The following is a 19,573-nucleotide window of genomic DNA, read 5'->3' on the forward strand; positions in this document are numbered from 1 at the left end:
GACTGAAACATCCCAGAAGTACACTGCACACTGACTGACAAAAACCCACGACTGCTTGACTTGTAGAATGTGGACTGAGGGGTCTCTGACTGATGATACACATCTTCAGCTCTCGGGGCAGCCCTCGTATATATCTATTTAATCGTTACACTATTATGGAGACTCTTATCTTCCATGTTCCATAACATGACAACTGCAACAGAAAGTAAAACCTCAAACGTAAACAAATAAAACCTACATTATTAACATGACTAAAATCCAAGTTCAAAAATACGTTCCTTCATAATTTGGGTGAAACGACCTTTCAAAGACAAATGTACAAACATATAATGGGTACATCGTCTTGCATGAAGTTAGTCCCAACCATAATGTTGATGGCGGATGATGTGGCGCCACATAGTACATCTTCTCGCGGGACACTTCTATTAACTTCTTCAATTTAACAAAGCAGCGCACTGGGATTGTAATACAGTTGTACAAATGGTGGACGACTTGGCTGCAGTTTGCCTGACCTCAGATTTGCACCTGACATCATGGAGATTCAATTACAATCAACTTGGGGAACACTATTCACTCTGGCATTTCCATTATCTCATCTATGTAGGGGAAAAGCATTAGAAGCCATAGTGGACACTCATAAATTGTACAGTACACACACACACACACACACCTGCATATAAATAGCCACGAAATGGCTGGCAAAGCTATTCAACCACCCACTGAACCGTCATGCACTTCACGCCCTCATACTAATGCACCAGGGGGGAGAGTCCAGTATCAGCCTTTAGGAACAGTAGATTGGAAGGAACAATAAATGAAATATAAATCAGGACTTCGACTTGTGAGATGTTCTTCTTATGAATGTCGTGAAGTATTCAGAAAAGGTCAAACAAGTACTTAAGGAATAAAAAAAGCATCTTGTTTAAGTGTAAAACTGCAGAATGACTGTTGAGCAACGTCCTATAACTCAATACCAGATTTAAGAGTGGATCATTATATACCATGAAATGAATTCTGAATCGAACCAAGTCGATGATCAGTAATGCGATATTCACTGTTGAAATGAGTCTTGCTAAGTCTCAGCTTAGACACGAGAGCCGTTGTCCTTTTCCTGAGGCTTTGTGCTCCTTCTTTTTTGCAGGGGAACAATGTGACATTTCCCCTCTGCCCAGTTTCTTCCCGTTTTCACTGGGGTTTTTTATAGCAGGCTATAAAGATGAAATGTGGGGGCTGTTAGGGCTCTTTCTCCAGCCCCACTGTGATGCCCTCTTGACTAAATCACCACCGGGAAAACACCATTGATGGGACAAGAAGTGAGCTTGTAGTCCTCTGCCCCGCAACATCTGATACATGCTCAGAGCCATGTGTAAAAGCTAAGACATGCAGCGTCACATTATCCACCTGTGCCTTGGCCTCAGCTCTCATCTCATAAAACCACAATTGGCCTCAGGGTCAGACATGCCAAAAAACTGCCCTGGCTCTCCTTTTTTTTTAAGCCCTCCTTTTATTCTGCTGCTTCCCCTTTCTGTCTCAGAATTACCACCTATTGTGGAGCTCTATTCAGACACAAAAAATGTAAGCCTCAGATGAAAGACGGATACAGCATGAGTAGGAAGACGAGAAAGAACTCTGAGGTTCAACAAACAGAATTTGAATTGCAAGATGCACTTCATGTGAAAAAAAGAGATTTGCAATCCAAATTGAGCAACAACATCCAGGCCTTCTCATGAGCCAACTTTCTGTGATCAAAAAAATCAAACATTACACATCCTGCTTTGTGGTGCGGCGTTTCCCACAGAATTGGATTCTATGTGTATGTGTGTGTGGGTTTTGGGGGGGAGGGGGTATTCACTCTGCAAACTCTCTCTGAGTTCAGAGGTTTGTGCAGGTTCATGAATGCAGCACAGGCGGAAATCAAGATGTAGAACTGATCAGCTGATCAGTTTTGGTCAAATCGAACGGAGCTGATCAGATCAAAATGGGTTAGAGTGGCAGCTGCTACTTACGGCGAGTGAAAACAAGCTTTCTGTTGCTGATGTTAAACAAGTTAGACTCAGCGCTGCACGGCAGGGTGCACAGTTACCATGAAAACGCAGCTGGTTTCATCTAAAGTAGGTTGAAAAAATGATGGACAACACTTAAATGAGAGCGCTGCAGGTGGTGGTGCTCAGAGCAGTATAAATATTCCGACTGTGCTCTGAATAAACAGTCCAGTTTGTGCCAAGCAGCAGCCTCAGGGGCTGAATAATGGAGCCAACGTGGAAGTGTCAAAAACTGCAGTTCTTTGAATGGCCACTTGAGGCTGGCTCCAAAAGCCAGACAGTCTCCATAGACTCCCATGTTGAAATGCCTGACTTTACAGCAGAAATCAACATGTTTACAGCCTGATACAAAAACGATTTTTGCTCTCTATGGCTACTATCTCCATTCATGACAACTGTGCGGGGGCAAATTTTAATAGAACTCACCCGTTTATATTTTATTAAGGCTTAAAGTTACACATAATCAAGGAAGGGCCACTTTGAATGACGGGATGTCTGCGAATAGTGTCCTCAAATTCTCCGTCAGATCCACCCCTCGCTTCTCCACAGTGCCTCTCACCCAAATATGGTCACTTCTAGCTCCAAAAAAAACAAAATGGTGATGGCTGAAATGCCAAACTCGCGACTTCAAGGCTGGAGTCCAAAAACCAATGGGTGACGCCGCGGTAGCTACGTCCATTTTTTTATAAAGTCTATGGTTTGTGTCAGAGTGTGCTCTGTCGCTTAGAGTTAATAAGGCAAGATAAAGAGAGTGGGTACAGCTCATATAATAGAAAATCAAATGTGGCAGTGAATGTTGGTATTGTGGCAGCCACCACAAATAAATTAATGTGTTGGAAACCCTGGGTGGGATAGCCATCTACTCTGCACTGACATACATGTTGTGTGCACAGACCAACACACACGCGGGTGGACGCATGCACAAATACTTGACCCTGTGGAGACATGCCAGAAATGCCATCCCTCATCTTTTCACAATGAAGCGGCCACTTTGGTCCCTATAGCCCCGCTGATGGGTGACTACATTACAAGGAGGATGTCTGAGAGAGACTGAGAGTAGTTGTAGCTACAGCCCTAAGTGACAGAAATCCCTCTGTCAGGAAGAAACAATGCTAGGAGCTGTCAGTGAGTTAGAAAAGCTAGCTGCATCTGTGGCCAAGAAAACAGCCAAATCCAAACAATGAAGATGTCCATTTTGGATCGCTTGTTGGACATAATACACCCCTAATGTGCAGGGAAAGCCTTCCACGATCCTTTTCATGTATCCTGCTCATAAATCTTCCGAATCTCCATCCAGTTCAAGTAAAAACAAATCTGCCCAGTGCCACTTCAAAGCATTGCTGCGTTATGAGTTTACAACCATGACTTAGAGAAATGTTTCAGAGGCTTTGGGCCATGGAGGAGGGGGTGTTCTGTTTCTTACGGCTTGGCGATCAGGGCCAAGCCACTGTTCTGGACGTCTCGGTGAATTTGAACTGACTCACGAAAGAGAGTGGATCCCTGCAAATACAGAAGTTTGACACTCGCGCATACAACACTGACAGTCGTACTTGGAGTGTGACTGACGGATAGAAAGGGTTTTCTAGACACCCAAAGCCACCGTGTCCCTTCACATTCCAGGGATGAGGGATGGAGATTTGCTTACACAAACTCTTCAAGCATGTTTGCGTCCTTGTGATGACAGGGCTAAACGTTCGCTTTGGATACCACCAATAAAATATTCAGTGGCGAATGTCTGAGCAGGTCCCCTGTGCTCAAACTCTTTGCAAAAACGACAACGACCTGCTTCTAAATTATTCAGGAAGTCAAATGCTTTGTCTGGGAAGTTCAAAGCTCTGTCAAACATCAGTATCCATCTGAGCTTAAAGGTGCTACTCAAAGCATTTTGACATCAATAACATCAATCATATTTGTCATAAACAAACAAGATAACTGCTAAAAAGATTGTCAGCATTACACCATGAGCCACTGCTTAGGATTCTGTGGTAAATTGGATGGATTTCCAGCACAAAGGGAAAGCCTTTACAATAAAAATCGAGAGGGAAAAGTTATTATTCCAGTGCAGAGAGAGTGAAACGCTTTCAAAATAATGTTTTACTAAACTTTCACCCTTAGCTGTATCTGTAGCCTCTGTGAAAATATGCCCAGAAGCGACAGCAGGTCAGAATGTACAATCTTTGTGAGATATTAGCGGTGACGGTCTCTTTGATTACAGGAATCGTATTAACACAATCTAATCAATTAAAAAAAAAAATACATTAAATGTTAAAATGCTACATGTAACTCTTGAGTATAACCTCAGAGAAAAAGTAATCTGATGCTGCGTTTTAAAAATTGTCTCTGACATTCCAAAAAGGTTTTTCCACGTTTCTCTAATCTGCGATTGTTTCCTTGTGAAACGCTGGACAGCTGTTTCTCTAAAGGCCTCCAGAAACTGGCTCCACTTTGCGTAAAGAGGTCACAAGCCAAAAAGATCAGGAGCCTCTGCTTTAGAGGCATCTGCCCTTGATTTAACTTATAGACTATAGTTAGTAACTATAGACAATATTGTCCTGTTTCCCAGCTCTAAGTTCAAATATTCAGTCCCATAAACTGCTGAGAAAACCCTTTGGTTGAAACAATTTGAGCTGAAGTTGTTGTAGCAAAAACAAGACTTAAAATAAGTCATGTCAGGTCATCCACACTATCAAATTAAAACTCAGGAAACAGTTGGTTGATTAACATCTGGTATCATGATTTTTAAAAAGTGAACACTTAGGGCCCTGATCAGACAGAGCACGTTCTACAGGTTGCAAAATGAAAGGCACATCCACCGCCTTTTTTGTTGTAGCCTGTCCCAATCCAATAGTTTTTGCAACCTGCTGCGTTGTTGTTGTTTTTTTAATTCTTGCTGCAAGGCAGCCACAAAATATCTTGTCCTTAGCTTAAAAACGGACGTGCAGAGGGCACTGGCTCTGGCTCTGATTGAAAATGAGACTCATATAGTACGTTGGTCACACTCACAAGGAGATGGAGCTCTGATCTATAGGCTACAGATCACAGTGTAAAAGTGAACCAACATGTCACTGCTGATCGTCACACAAGACAATGAATATAAAGGGAAACTTTGCCATAATTGAACCAGCTGTGTGGCATCGCAGTGTGTGCAGATGAACAGTGTTTGGCTTGCCACGTGCTACTGTCAGCACTCAGACCTCTGCCGCTGGATGGGCAGGGATCTCTGGGGGAAATCAAACAACGTTCATCTGCACACAACACGATGACACACAGCTGGTTGAACATCAGCAGGGTTGGTCCACTGTTATAATCATTAAAAAGCAAAAGCAGCATGTGTATACATTCAGTAGGCTATATCTTCAGTAGCTAGCTAGCTAACCCTACGATTTTCAGGGTTTGATTTTGGTTTTGGAACAGGGAAGAAACGTGTATCTTTTTCAATCCTCTCCAGGTAACGAGTATCATTAATACACGACGTGACCCAGGCACAACATTTAGCTCCAAATCCACAAAACCAGCCTGAAAATGAAGGAAATCGGAAAACGATGGAGCACAGCTGTGTTGTTGTCGGACCCTGGTATGAGCCGGCCCGATTCTATGTTATGATTGGCCAGTCTGCGTCCGGGAGCGGGAAATCTCAAAAAGTAGTTGAGGCTACAGTTTGCATATTGCCTAGTACAGTGACAATAAAAGTGAGCTAACGTTAGCTTAACACAAACCATGAATTGTAAGCTACCATTTGTTGTCACTGCCCGCCTTTCAATTCATTGATTGGACAATGGAAAAAGAAAAAAACTACAATGAAGTTTGCCGCTTTTACACTCTGAATTGAAGATTTTCCAACTCGAGTTGTTCAGGGTGCTCCTGCAAAAATGTGAGGCACTCAGTAACTCAAAAACAGCAAGCAAAACATTTCACTCTCATTGTAAACTAAAAGGTGAAAACTAAAATGTGCTCTGTCTGATTGGGGTCTATATGGGATACAACATCTGAAAAAGGACCCACCTGCAGTAGTTGTGGCTGCCCAAACCACCCTCTCCATTGGGGTATTTGAGGGTGTTGTAAGGGTGCTGGAACGTCTCATTCCAGAAGAGGCAGGGTTTACCACCGTGCAGGCTGGTCTGGTTCTGGAAGCCCCTGTAGTCCTCTCCGTTGGCAGTGTAGCACTCTGCAAAGGCCGAAATGAAATGGAGAAAATGAGAAAAATCACTGGTGTCTGCGATAAGGGATTAGACGTCCATTAAGATGGAAATCAAAAGCTTGGCGAGAGCTTTCAAACAGGCATGTATAAAAGGCAGCCACATATGTGACCTGCTTTATTGAGAATCTGGATTCAGTGAAATACTCGTGCTATTAAAATGTTTTAATGTGTTTGGAATGATCATAGACAATACGTTTGGAATAACTGTATTCTTTGCCCAGGCTCTGTTCATTTCAGCTCCGGCCAAACGTGGTAAAGCAAGATCAATCACGGCATTGTTTCAATTAATGTCAATGCAGGAGCACATAAAAAAAAAAAACATGGCCCACAGATATACAACCAAAAGCAAACATGGCTTGAATTTCCAGGAAGGGTATCACAACCATATGGTCAAGTCAGAGAGAGAGAGAGTGAGAAAGACAGAGAGCTGCTTTCCCAAGGCAAAACAATGGCTGGTGGAGGGCTTTTCTTCCCTGAAAGAGGGAATTCAAATAAACAATGGCTGATGGGAGCATGATGAGCCATCACCGCTCATCGCTCTCAGCCTCGGGGGGGCTCCCGTCAAGAGAGTTTTAACAGCTACAACTGAATTCCTCTTTTGATTGCATTAGGATGGAAAATATTAATTTATTATGTGACTGTTATGATTACTCATACTGCAGGTGCTCATAATTGCAGTGACTGTTGACAGAGCAGGATACCCCTTCAGTGTAAACACCAGGGATCAAAACAGTCTTTTCACCATGTATATATGTCATTAAAGGGGACTTATTATGCCTTTCTGTATTTTGTGTCTCGTAGTGTTACAATGAAGTATGTTCATATTAAATGTTGCCAAAGTCTAAAATAATGAGGTAGATAATGAGGTAGATGCATACAAAGCCTACATTGCTACATGTAGCTACATGCTAACGTCAGGGAAACATGTAAACTTGGTTGCTGATGATGTAAATTTCTCCCTGATTTTGCATGATATTCCTGCTGTTGTGTGTCCGGTTGTGTTTAGATGATTTTACTGGGGACTTTTCGCGGCAGAAAATGACTCTTTTTTTCTGTTAGAGCCATTCCTCAGCTGCAATGATGGTGCAGAGACATCAAGATACGGGAGACCTGGAAACACTCACCAATCAGACTAGACCGGGATTTTTCAGGAGGGCGCTTAAATGGACAGGCGCTAAAACAGAGCGTCTCAGACAGAGGGTGAACACAGGTGTTCCAGCCATAGACTCAGGGTGCTTTCTCACCTGCCCTGTTTGGTTCGGTTCAGTCAAACTCAAGTTCATTTGTTCTCTAAGTGCGTTTCATTTGGGCAGGTGTGAACACGGCAATCAGGTCTCAGTCTGGTTACAAACAAACTCTGGTGCGGTTCGTTTGTGGTGAGAACATGTTCCGACCTGGATGTGAACCAACTGCAGTCACATGACACATTGTTTGTGTTAAACATGAGCATGTTACAGTCCTGGAGGATTATTAATGTGCACCTCCTCCTGTACTGCCTTAATATGCACATTCAGCACATCCAATGCATCAAAACATTGTTTTCTAGTTGGAGCCGCGCCTCATTTTCAAACTGTATGCTTTGACTAAAATGAACAATGACAGCAATATAGTCCACGATGAGCAGCGCTAAAATCAACCTGCGTAGTTGTCCCTCCATTGTGACATTAGAAAGTGTCACATTTATCTTGCAAGTGTACTCTTCTTCAACGTTTGCTTTACTTCCTGGATTTTTCCAACATGGAAATTTTGACCACTCAAGAGCAGCTTTCTCACACAAGGCATTTGATCTGGTCCGCTTGTAAATGCTGCCGTGAGAACACGAACCAAGGTAATTATACAGCTTTGTCACAAAGTTAATCCCTGATTCAGACCAAAGCAAGTGAACTCTAGGTCTGAAAGCACTCTGAATATAAAGATGTACGATGTGTCTCCACTTCCTTTTAACTGTACAAAAATGAAGCCAAAATATCCCTCATAATTTGGAGCCAGAGTCTGCGCAGTAGAGATCTCTGCAGTATCGTCTTCTCGCCCATATACCCGTCCCACCAACTGCAAGCAACACCTCTGACCACAAGCACACCGATTGGCACACTCAGCTGTTAACCATAATGTCAAACCCCATTTTATAGAATCCAGTAACTAGTTGCAACTAAATTTATAAAAAAATGAACATTTGGACATCCATCAGCGTGATAAGACCTAAAGTTTAGACATATGATGCAGCCAGTTGCCAGGAGGTTGATGATGTTTTGGCTTCACTTTTATGGAGTGGTCATGTCCTCCATCTTATACAGTCTATGGTTCCAGCACGGACAATATGAGGTAAATAAAGTGTTTCTGACACACGAAAGCACTTAACTACAAGTATGAACCTGAAAATGAGCACAATAGGTCCTCTTTCAGTTGCAAAGATAATATGCAAATCAAGTGCACCAGTTTGAAGTGCTGACACATAGTATGTGCAATAACACTTTCTAGTGCTGACTTATCTGCTTCTCAAAATGTGAAGCAAGAGCACATGGAAGTGTTACAAATATTCTACCTCACACCTGTCAATCAAACACTAATAAGAAAAATAAAAAGAACAATACTCGCTTGTTTGGCTCATCTCCATGGGGTCTTGTTGCTATGTACACGGTTAGCCAATGACCGGCCCCTTTCATCAAGTCAAGCTGTCGGGGCTGAGTATGAGCTAATGCATTGCAATATGACAGTCATTACACCCCTTGGTGAGCCAGCTGTGCTCCAAGACTCTTTCTCATTTTCTTTCGAGTCCAGAATGTTTCCCAACTTCCTCTTTCTTTTCTATCTTATCGTCTGTTCTCTCACCATCCTTCACTCTTCCTCCCTCTGCTGCTTTTGCCTTTCTCTGTCATCCCCTTTCAACTCGTAGACAGACAAACATTTCTTTGGGGATAGCTTAGCCACACAGTTATGCAACTTCTGTAGTCTGTTGCCAGGTCCTTCGTTACATGGCAGCCTCTAGATGCTGTTTCACAGGTCTACAGGAGCCAGGTAGCATCAATAATGGCAGTTAGAAAACTTAAAAATGTTTGTTCTTTTTATTTGTTCAAGATCAATAAACTCCCAAATTAAACATCTGTTCACAAAGTGCATAATGTGGAACTGTGGGGCCTAAACAAGAAATAAATGTTGTGCAAGTTTCATGTGTTTAGTAATTAGCTTCCCATACTCTCGACTATGCTTTGCAATATTTACAGCAGTCAGCTTGCACGCAAACACACATTCCAGCCTCTCTTGCATCCACCACAAAAGTACTGCTAACACTTAATTTTAGAGTAAATCAAAGGCCCCGGCTGTTCTCAGTGTGTCAGCCAGAGTTGCTTTTAATTAAAGTTGTTTCGGCTGTGTTGTTCAGTCAAGCTTGTCAGCCATCCATCGCCCGGCTGACAGGAGCTCGACAGCAGCACGGAGCTGCAGGGTGTCAGGTTCCTGCAATTATGATGGCACTCTATTGTCAGCAAATGGCTTCGCTCTCTCTTAGCAAATTAATACCATGTCGGCATGCAAGGATATCAACCACTGGATCGTAAATCCACTTGAGAGTGTCTGAGGCAGAACACGACTCCATAAAATTGGAAAAACAGCTTAATGGTGTTACAACAGGGGTCATGCTCTTGCCACCTTTACACGTGGGAGCGATGAGAGTGGTGGAGGACACACGTTATCATCAGGCTGACACCCAGAGGACAACCGAGGCGTGTTAAATAATGCACATTTGGAAAGAGTCGATGTTGCAATGTGCACAGGATGCAGATGTTTAACCTGCAGAGGACTTTGGAGATAAGAGGGTGCTGTTTATACCGACATTAGTGTCAGCTGTTCTGGTGTAGTCCAAGAATGATGGCATATAATATGCTTTGTATAATATGATATATATATACTACTTATTTGGGGAGACAGGAATCAGATGATGAATTTTTAGTGCATCTACATTTTTGCTGGATGCCGGCAACCACGGCAACAGAAAGAAAGAGAAGGAAACACTGCTATTGAGAGTTTGGCAGCAGCACAAGCACAATCATGAGTCACTGCTCCCCAAAAGCAATCACGGCTGTTACTGCCCCAGTCAGAGAGGATAACATCAGGCAGGGACAGGGCAGCCGACTGCATCCCAAATGAGCTCACGTCCTTCAAATATCTTCCCCTCGAAAAGAGCGGGTATTAAAATGACTGAACTTGGCTGCATGCAGTGCTGCTCAACGCACTGTATCAAAAAGAAAGAGCCAAATGACTTTGTAAATGTCTCCTCTCCTCCTTCAGAAAACTTTACTCTGGAGTTTCGGGATGAAGCACGGCTCGTCTGCACATGGTCCGCTTGGAACGAGCTGCTGCTGGCAATCATCCCGCCCTGCTGCGGCCAAGTTAGTTTCCAGAATGAGATGGTAAATATGGCAGCGTTTTGCCACCGGGAGGAGGGGAGGGGGGAGTGTTCCAGGTGGTTTCAAAGCACCATTTGCTTGTGGTGGGAATGGGAAGTAGCAGATCTGCAAGGACTCAGCGATAAGTGAGGCCATCGTTAAAGATGAATGGTCCATTTAAGAGCCCTGCGGATGGCCACACATCTATCAAGCTTAAGAGAAAAGGACAATTTTACTTAAGAGCGGTGTGGATATGAGCATTTTATCCTTGTCCTGGAGGAAATGAAGAGCTCATCTGCTGATTGGACCGTCACCACTCCAGGCCCACTCCCCTCCGAACATGGCCAGCCCCCCCCATCTCACACCCCTTTCCTTGTCACCAAGCAACTGTTGCGCTCTCGTCACATGGGCCTGGGCTTTCTTGTGGTTTCATCATAGGCCGTGATGGGAAACAGAGCCACCACCGCATGAAAGACGGAGAGAAGGGGGGGGAAAAGCCTCCTATAAAATACATGCAGATCTACAAATAGAAAAAGTCCGGGAAAGGGAAGAGGAGGACTCGCCCTTGACCAAGCCCTGCGCTCACAGAATACTGCACCACCCCGGCGACGAGAGAAAAAAAAAAAAAGAAAAACAGCAGAGGATCGCTGAGAGAGAGCTAATCGCCCTGTTATTATATTTGTTGGGATTTGTGGCTAATGACTTCCACATTGCAACTTCAAATGCACTTGATGTTCCGGGAAAAGAGAGGGGGGGTAAAGAGAGACAGAGCGAGGGAAAAGAGTATGGGGCTTTGGTCATGTGATGTCAAGAACACAAACAAACACGCTTAAAAACAAATGGTTTCCCTGAGACGCGTTGCCAGGTCACACAAGAGCACTTATTTGTTGTGTTTGCTACGAGGGATGAAAAGCAGCGATAATTACAGACGACTGCTTCCTCGCGGAGGGCTGACATAAAGAGCTTCCTTCCATCTTTATTATATGCTTCGAGCTCTGGGGACAGCAAAACAGGCTTAGTGCATGAGCAATATTTCCACTATAATAAAATTACACAGAATGAGTCCATGATAGAAGCATGCATGTACAGTGTTATGCATGAAAAAACTTAATTTGTACAGGCACTAACACCACCGGAAACTGGAGGCTGCACGCTGAGGATTCAGAGAGCTTCCAAAGTCTACAAACAAAGATGACAGGAACGGCAGATTATTAATGCACAACCTGCCACAATATGTTTCCCCTCCACTGTGTCCTGGTAGCCATTACTGTTGCGGGGCTCATTAATGTCAGTGTAGTAAGAATGGAGGCCAGGGCCAGGCCAAACCAGGCCAGATGTAGCGGGTTAGAGATTTCTTTTTTGGTAGGAGGGGGGGCACAGCTGGCTGCAACACAAGTCTGGTTCCCCTTTTCCCCAGCAGCATCCATTTCCACATCAAAACCACATCAGACTTCAGAGGATCGCAGGAAAGACTGCTTCACATTTATTATCCAGGTTTCACAGATAGTCACAGATTCAGTGAGGCTCTTTTAATGAAGTCGCTGAGCAGACGTCAGTGATTTCTCAGAGAGGGAGGGTGGGACTCGGAACTTAATGGACCACACCTCTCCTCCTACTCTGATCTCTCCTATCCTGCAAAAGCTTTTTTTTAAGCAGTGCCCTCATGCAAGAGGGTCACTGAAAGTGCAACAAAAAAAGCAACGGTGACCCCACTGTGATGAAAACAGACGCGTCTAACTAGTTAAATCTGCAGACAATGACTTCTCAATGGGATTTTACAGTCTTCCTTTTCATTACATGCTTTTGTCATAGGTTGATAACCAGGCCATAAACCAAGACCTCATTCAGTCCCAAAATAGCCTCCATCACCACCATTCTTCCCCTGCAAAAACCCTCCGCTGCACCACCTCCTGAGTTCACTACCACAGTAGCCACAGGCCCACAGGACTCCCTGCCAAAGTTGCTTGGTAGCACCTATAAAACATGGCCCCATCTCGTTCTACTGCGGCCCCTATTATTTAGCGCCGTAATGGAAAGAGTCTAATCTGCTGTGGCCTAAACGCGCTGCCAAAAAACCCCTCTGTTTGAAGTTGCTTGTCACAAAAATGGAAAGCAGAAAAGGTTTTCCGCCACAAGCTGCTCTCTGGCCCTAAATTTAAGTGTTACGTCCTGAGGGATTTTGAAAAATCGATCAGCAAACATACCGAAGCAGATAAGACGTTCACCTCTGTGGGATTTCCTACATGATCTCTGACAAATCACAGCACAGATGGACCAAGGGTGGCTCTGTGAGTGGACCAGGATGGAACAAGGAGGGACAATTGCGAGTTTTACTTGGCAGACGTTCAGGGAGTGACTGATGGGCTGCAGCCTCTGACAATGACGTAAAGGACATTCAGGGACTTGCTCAACCCCTGGGGGAAAAAAGCTGCTGGCAAAAACATCGACATCAGAGACCCACCAGCCAACCTGACATGAGGGTGGACGAGGTGTCGCGTTCAATTACGTCCCTCTGGCACCTCCTTCCTCAAGTCATAATCAACATCTGCCATCAAGGAGGCCATATTTCAAAACATGATTAAAACTTCTTCACCTCCAGCACTGTCCTTGTTCTTTTCTGTAGTTTCACACACATGTTCAGTCACACACCAAGACGACAGGGGTGACGGGGTTAAACAAATAGAAGGGGAAATCTCCTGCATACTCAACACATGTCACTGAACCTGCTCTAAACCAGCTCTGACACCAGAGTAAACAAGGCTCGTGCAGCCAGGAGAAAGCATAAGTGCAGATAGGAGGGAGGGAGCAGCGACAGAGAAGCCAAGATGGGCTCAGGGTGTTTAGTTCAGAGCTATTGAAGGTGCACAGTTAGTGTCTGGGATCGATCCATCCTAAATTAAACCTAACTACAAATTGGAGCGGAGCACTGAGACTGAAGGAAAGGCTTGTGAAAGACAAAGTGATGGCAGGGGAAGCAAAATTAAGCTGAAGAGAAAGAAGAGAGGCAAACACAGAGTGAGTCAGGGTGGGACAAAGACCGTTTTTATGATCCCGCAGATTGTTAACCCAGGCTCTAATTTTCTCCTTCTTGTGCATTGCACCAATGAAGTGAACACTGCACATTTCCCCATGTTACAGACGAGGCCGACGAAGACCGGGCTTGTAAAATTAACAGCGAACACGGAGTAAGCGTCTCCAACGCCATGAAGGTACAAATCTCATTCCAGAGGAGCTCTGTGGCACAGCTGTGTGCTGGGGCCTTTTCACCAGCAAACAAACAACCGATGCAGGGCTTAAGGGAGAGAAAATATGTCTTGCTAATGCGTGTCTTCTGTGGAGAAAATAACACAACCCCATATGGGTTCCTCATCGCATGCAGCCTTTGATAACCAGAGGATCTACGGCTTGTGATACAAGTCATGATGGCTCGCCGTTGCTAATGGCCGTGCGTGTCTCGCATGGGGGTGTTTTAAAGCTTGTTCTCTTCTTTTTTGTTTTGCCTGCAAATGGATGGTAAAATGATCTCTGTCAACTTGCACTGTCAGATGCCCTGATAAACATATGCAGTGACAAAACATGCATTAATCTGCACTCCTGCCCACATCATTCCAGCTCTTTTTTTTCTCTCCGTCTCCCCTCTCATACCCATACACTCCCCCCCTCCTGAGATGCACTTACAGTGCGTATGAAAGGGAGCAATTTTCATCAGTGGAGCAGCCGCAGTATTTTAAGATGGATCCGATGTGGAGGGAAAGGACACACACACTCACGCACACACACATAGACATGCACACAGGCTCCTTTGTTCCCTCAGTGGTGGGGCCAGTGTCATTGTGGTGATGCCATTCTCACCCACTCATCACTGTACTGTTGATATCGCCCACTGGCTGTGTGTGTGTGAGCTTACATGTGTGTGTGAGTGCACGTCTGACAAGTCCCTAACTCCTCTCCTCACAATGGGCCAGCCTCTCAAAGGCAGTGATCAATTTGAGGTAACGTTATGTAAGCCGTGCAGCCTGTACGGCTTCAGCTGGCCTCCTGTCCGCTCTCTCGTAGGACGGTTTCCCGTAGCTGCGATGATAACATTGTGATACACACACAGCGATGGAGCTCAGATCGACATGTAGGCCCTCTGCCCCGCATGTTAAGCTACTTCAGCTATAACATGAAAGCTGGACAGCACCTCAAAGAAAGGTGAAGCATGAAAGAAAAGGGGTTGTCGCTAAACACACCTGTTTTCGATCGTCCTGTTTGTGCTCAGGTTAGCTGCTATCTGAGGAATGTAAATTATATGTGGTTTCAGCTGAAGCTCTGTCAGTGCTGTTGCAGGGGATTGAGTGCAACCATTATAGACATCCCCCCCCCAACACACACACATACACACACACCACCTCCTCTGTCTCTTCTTTCCTGAGGTCCTGTGTGAATACAGGGTTGCGGGGAAGGTGAGGTCTGACTTGGATAAATAAAGGCCTCGGGGTCGAGGGGAGGGAGCGATGTGACCTGCCCGGCTAGTGCAAACAACAAAAAAACACACTGCAGCTCCAGATCAAAAGCTCAGCTCCTTTTCCTGTTTAACAGACATCATTATTAAAACAGAATGATGCCTGAGTGAATCATAACAAGACTCCAGGCAAGAGAAGCTGAAGCCGTGGTGTAAAAGAGATTTAGAAGATCTGATAACAAAAGTACTTTTGCAGATGGCGTTTTTTTTTTTTTGTTTGGTCTTGCGGATCTGAACATTCAGTAAACTGCACATGTCCCATGTCCATGTTCATGTGTATTTCTGGGCTTTAGCAGCGGATGAGGGTGCAGGTGTTGCTGAAAATCATTTTAGAGGAACTTTCAAACACTATCCAACTTTCTCAGTTCCCATTAGATGCTATTTGGAAGAGAGTTTGATTAGTTATTTCCTGTTGCGGAGATTTCCCGCCAACTGTCATTGTTAGTGGCAATTCATCTAGGGGAGAGGCTGCAACCATTAAAAACTTGACATTTTGCTTAATGAATAAACTATAAGATTAATTATCGAAATAGTTGCTGTTGACGGTGGACGATTGAGGACGGTACACTCATCTGCTGAGTCATTCCATACTATTACGATTCTTGGGTGCCGATTTGATTTTTATTGTGATTTTTTTAACACTGGACCATGGGGAAAAGTTGAATCATACTGTACACAGACTGTATGTCATGAGGCATATGTCCAAAAACATACATCTCATGTCAGTCAGTCGTTCTGAATGTTACTTCAGCACAAACACATTTTTATGGCTTGTTTTTTAACAATTTATTACCATGAAGCACTTTGTGACCTTGCTCTGAGGAAGCTGCTATATTAAATAAACTTTTCTTAAATGTACATATACAAAAAAATAAAAATAAAGATACATACTTTCTGAAGTTATGTTACACATCTACATTTAGACCTGCAGTGTTTTCTATACATTGATTTATTTGTGGCAGCTGCAACACTATCAACACTGCCCACCACATATTGATCTTCTATTTTATCATTTAAATGGGTAAAATCTTATTTCACTGTAGAGCTGCTCACAGGACATTGAGCTCAGTCCCTCCAGGAACAGGGCTGGGCTTTGAAGCAAATTTGAAATAGTGGCCAAACTGTGGAATTGTATCGTCCAGGTCTGTCACATGATGCAATTGGACCCAAAAGATGTTTTTCCATAAACTTACAATGTTAAAAAGACATGCATAAATAAATCAGTGCACACATCTTTTGAGCATCATAGCTCTCATGTATCAATTTGTATACTATCAGGATTTGATCCATCCAGTCTGGTAAAGTTATGAAAGTCTAGAACAGCTGCAAGATGAAATCATTCTATCTCCATTCAAGTTGAGTGCCAAACCGGAAGTTAGCTGCTTGGCTTGACAGAAGTCCCCAGTGCGCCTGCTCTATAGGCTCAATGATGCAGAAAGAGACTAGAAGATCTGGTTACTTTTACACATGCAAGACAAACTTTTGGGACTTTCATAGGAATGAATGGGGCCCTGCCTCTGACGCTGTGCCCAGTTCTCTTTATACATCCATGCCCCTGTCTCTATGTTTACCAGGCAACCAGTAAGACAAGAATTAGCTAGCTAGCCACTCCATGGTTCCACCACCTTCCTACTGGGTGCTGGGAGACTATTTTCCGGGAGGAGAGTGGGCTGAAGTTCCGGGGACAGAAGTTTAGTAGCAACTCTGGCTACTTGAAACCCCAATGCTGGCACAGCTGACTGGGTCTAATCTGTGTAATGGCAGCAACAGAAAGTTTGCAAATATCTGGCAGGAAGTTTGCACTGGGCTGGCTGAATTCGAGTTGCTAGTTGAGCAGATGAAGGTCACGGTCCACGAAGCACCATTTTCTGATTTCTTGCTTGGGTTTTGTTTCCTTGGAATGGATATGACATCATGTTACTCATAGATCTCAAACGTCCAAAAACACATAATTGAAACCACAAAATATCTCCACACTGCTCGTCCGTAGTGATCCAAGTGTCCTGAAGCCCCGACATAAAAAGTTGTTTGGAAAAACGTCATTTGAACTCTGTTTTTAGCCTCATTGTAGCCTGTAGCTCCAACTGCCTCTCTGTGCACCGCGCTCATGTGTGCGCTTTGTGGACTCACAAAAAAGGTTCTTTCACATCCGCCTTTGAATTATATCGATCCAGACACTTAAGAAATTCTTTTTCAATCATTTTTAAAACATCACTAAGTACATTATTATCATATTATAAATGGTAAAAACTAGAAGAATAACAACCTCAATGAGACTTCACTCAATCTGTCTGACTATTCTCTAGAATCCGATCACAGAGGCCAAGCGTCACACCAGCCTGGGAATCCTCAGCTTTAAAGGTAGCTTTGAAGCCCCTTTTCAGAAAGGGGAACAACATGGTGACTGGAAATTGGGCTTAAGTTGATCGAATGTCTGGGTGAGGCTTAGAGCCATGCATTGTGATTAAATGTAACTAAAGCAGACCAATGGTGGAATTTCATTCACCCTTTAGGCAGCGCAGGGAATTAGATGGACAGGAGGCAACATTGAAAGAGCAGTAATAGATGTATATTGAATGCTGCGGTTTAATCAACTTTTACTTCTTGCTTGCAGTGGTGGAGGAACAGACCCAATGTGTGGAGTACAAATACGCTCCCATCTGCATCCAATGAATCTCCGGCGTGCTCATTTGGAGAGAGTGGCAAACACATCAGGAAAAAAGGCCCCAGCGTGTTTGTTTTGTCTAAGTTTGTAAACTACAGATGGAGGCATTGGTCTGTTCCCCCAGCATTCCTTGGCTTGTTTAGATTTTTTTACACATTAAATTCAGGTATGTTGTGGAGAAAATCTCCTTTGCGTCAAGACATTTTCCCCTAATCTCTCACCACAGTGAATCGCTTTATGCCTGTTGCTGGCTTTAGAACAACTCTCGATCATTATCACCAAAGTGAACATCTACATTTGTGGATTGTACTTTTTTATTCCCTAACATGTTTAAATCTTTCTTTTTTATTATCCTGTCTGTGTGACCTGGTCAGGACATAAACGGAGCACACATTTCCACTGTATCAAATCACAAAAGGTTGTCAGATAAACCGCAACAGAGTACACTTCTAAGGACACAATAACAACAGCACAATAGGCTGCTGCAGAGGGGACCACAGCGCTCAACATTCAGACCCCTTTTAACCAGCCACATCTCCAGTTCCTGATCTTGATTGTGAAAGCGATCCTTTTTCACTGTGGTTTGTGTGGCTGTGGGAAGAGCAGCAGTACTGGGAACCAGATGGCTCTGGTAAAAGACAGGGGGCATCCCATCAGCCTCCCTGAGAAGGGGATCCGTTACGGAGGATCTATTGAGGGCCGGCAGATTCTGTTTCATGGCATCGGCCGAGTGTGACCACCCCTCGGTTGGCGTTGGTCATAGGCTGGTGCCACGTAGGCTGCTGCAGACCCAGCCCTTTTTGTGCTCACCTTGGGGAGCTGTATTCACCTTCGATGCAGGACAGACAACTAAATCAGGGCCTCTTGGTGACTTGGGTTTCACCCCTTTTGAGTTCAAGCCTCTTTCAAAAGGCTTCACATTGCAAGGGGATATCACTGGCTCCGCAGCTTGAGGGACAATGGTTGTTTGTGAAAATGGATGACTGGGATGTTCCTTAGCATTTGTAAAGTAGGGTCCATGGACTGGTTAAGCTCAGTTAACTATCACCGTGGTATCACTGCTCCAGTTAATGGACGTTTATTTCCATATTCGTTCAGAAACGACCACACTGAAACTTGTTGCCCAACCCCTGATGGGCGCTCTCTGATCCACTGCACATTTCCCTGTCACGGCTTCTTAGCTCTGCCCGCTACTGGCTTTGTTCCTTTGTTTGCTGTCCACTTAGCTACGTCTGCTCCCTTCACTTGTCCAAATGTTTGCTCTGTCCACTTAGCCATGTCCACTTCCTTGGCCTTGTCAAATCAGTGCTGTCTGTGGGCGTTTCCTGCGAAGGAGGAAAGGCGACAATTTGCCTCTTCGGCCACAAACTGCTGCAGCTGGACACAAACCAGACCCCGGGGCTCAGCAGCGAAATTACTCTCCATTTATTTAAAGTGGTTGCCATTACTCTACCGCAGTAGAGCACAGACCTCAGTGGCCCTGGCCCAACCATAACTGCAGTATAAAAAGAACTAGGTTCGCCGGACAGGTCATGTCTCACACAGTAGCAATTCAATATCCTCCCGTTATGTTCTTGGTTACGCTTCTCAAAACTCAGAATTGCATGTGACACCACAAAAATACATGGTTGCTTTGAAACTCAGCCTGTGGAGATTCTTGCAAAAACACCCAACCAATCACTGGCGAGGTGTTTGGAACATGTTACATGTTTGAATCAAAGAAAGAATAACAGCTAATTTACCTTAATCATACTATGTCAAAAGCTTTATTAATAGCATGTT

The 19,573-nt window shown here is 44.2% G+C and overlaps 2 protein-coding genes across 3 annotated transcripts in view; one reads left to right on the forward strand and one right to left on the reverse strand.

The window, feature by feature from the left end:
- znrf3 (zinc and ring finger 3) overlaps positions 1 to 19,573 on the forward strand; it is a 246,047-nt gene that overhangs the window by 169,997 nt on the left and 56,477 nt on the right. The gene's annotated exons all lie outside the window — the stretch shown is intronic.
- The window catches only part of kremen1 (kringle containing transmembrane protein 1), a 95,284-nt gene that overhangs the window by 56,261 nt on the left and 19,450 nt on the right, over positions 1 to 19,573 (reverse strand). For both annotated transcript variants that reach the window (XM_049578586.1, XM_049578585.1), the window contains exon 2: positions 6,045 to 6,207. In XM_049578586.1, coding sequence (XP_049434543.1) covers positions 6,045 to 6,207 — 163 coding nt within the window. The remainder of the gene's footprint in view (positions 1 to 6,044; positions 6,208 to 19,573) is intronic.

The sequence above is a fragment of the Epinephelus fuscoguttatus genome, linkage group LG6, assembly GCF_011397635.1.
Source record: "Epinephelus fuscoguttatus linkage group LG6, E.fuscoguttatus.final_Chr_v1".
NCBI classification, from domain to species: Eukaryota; Metazoa; Chordata; class Actinopteri; order Perciformes; family Serranidae; genus Epinephelus; species Epinephelus fuscoguttatus.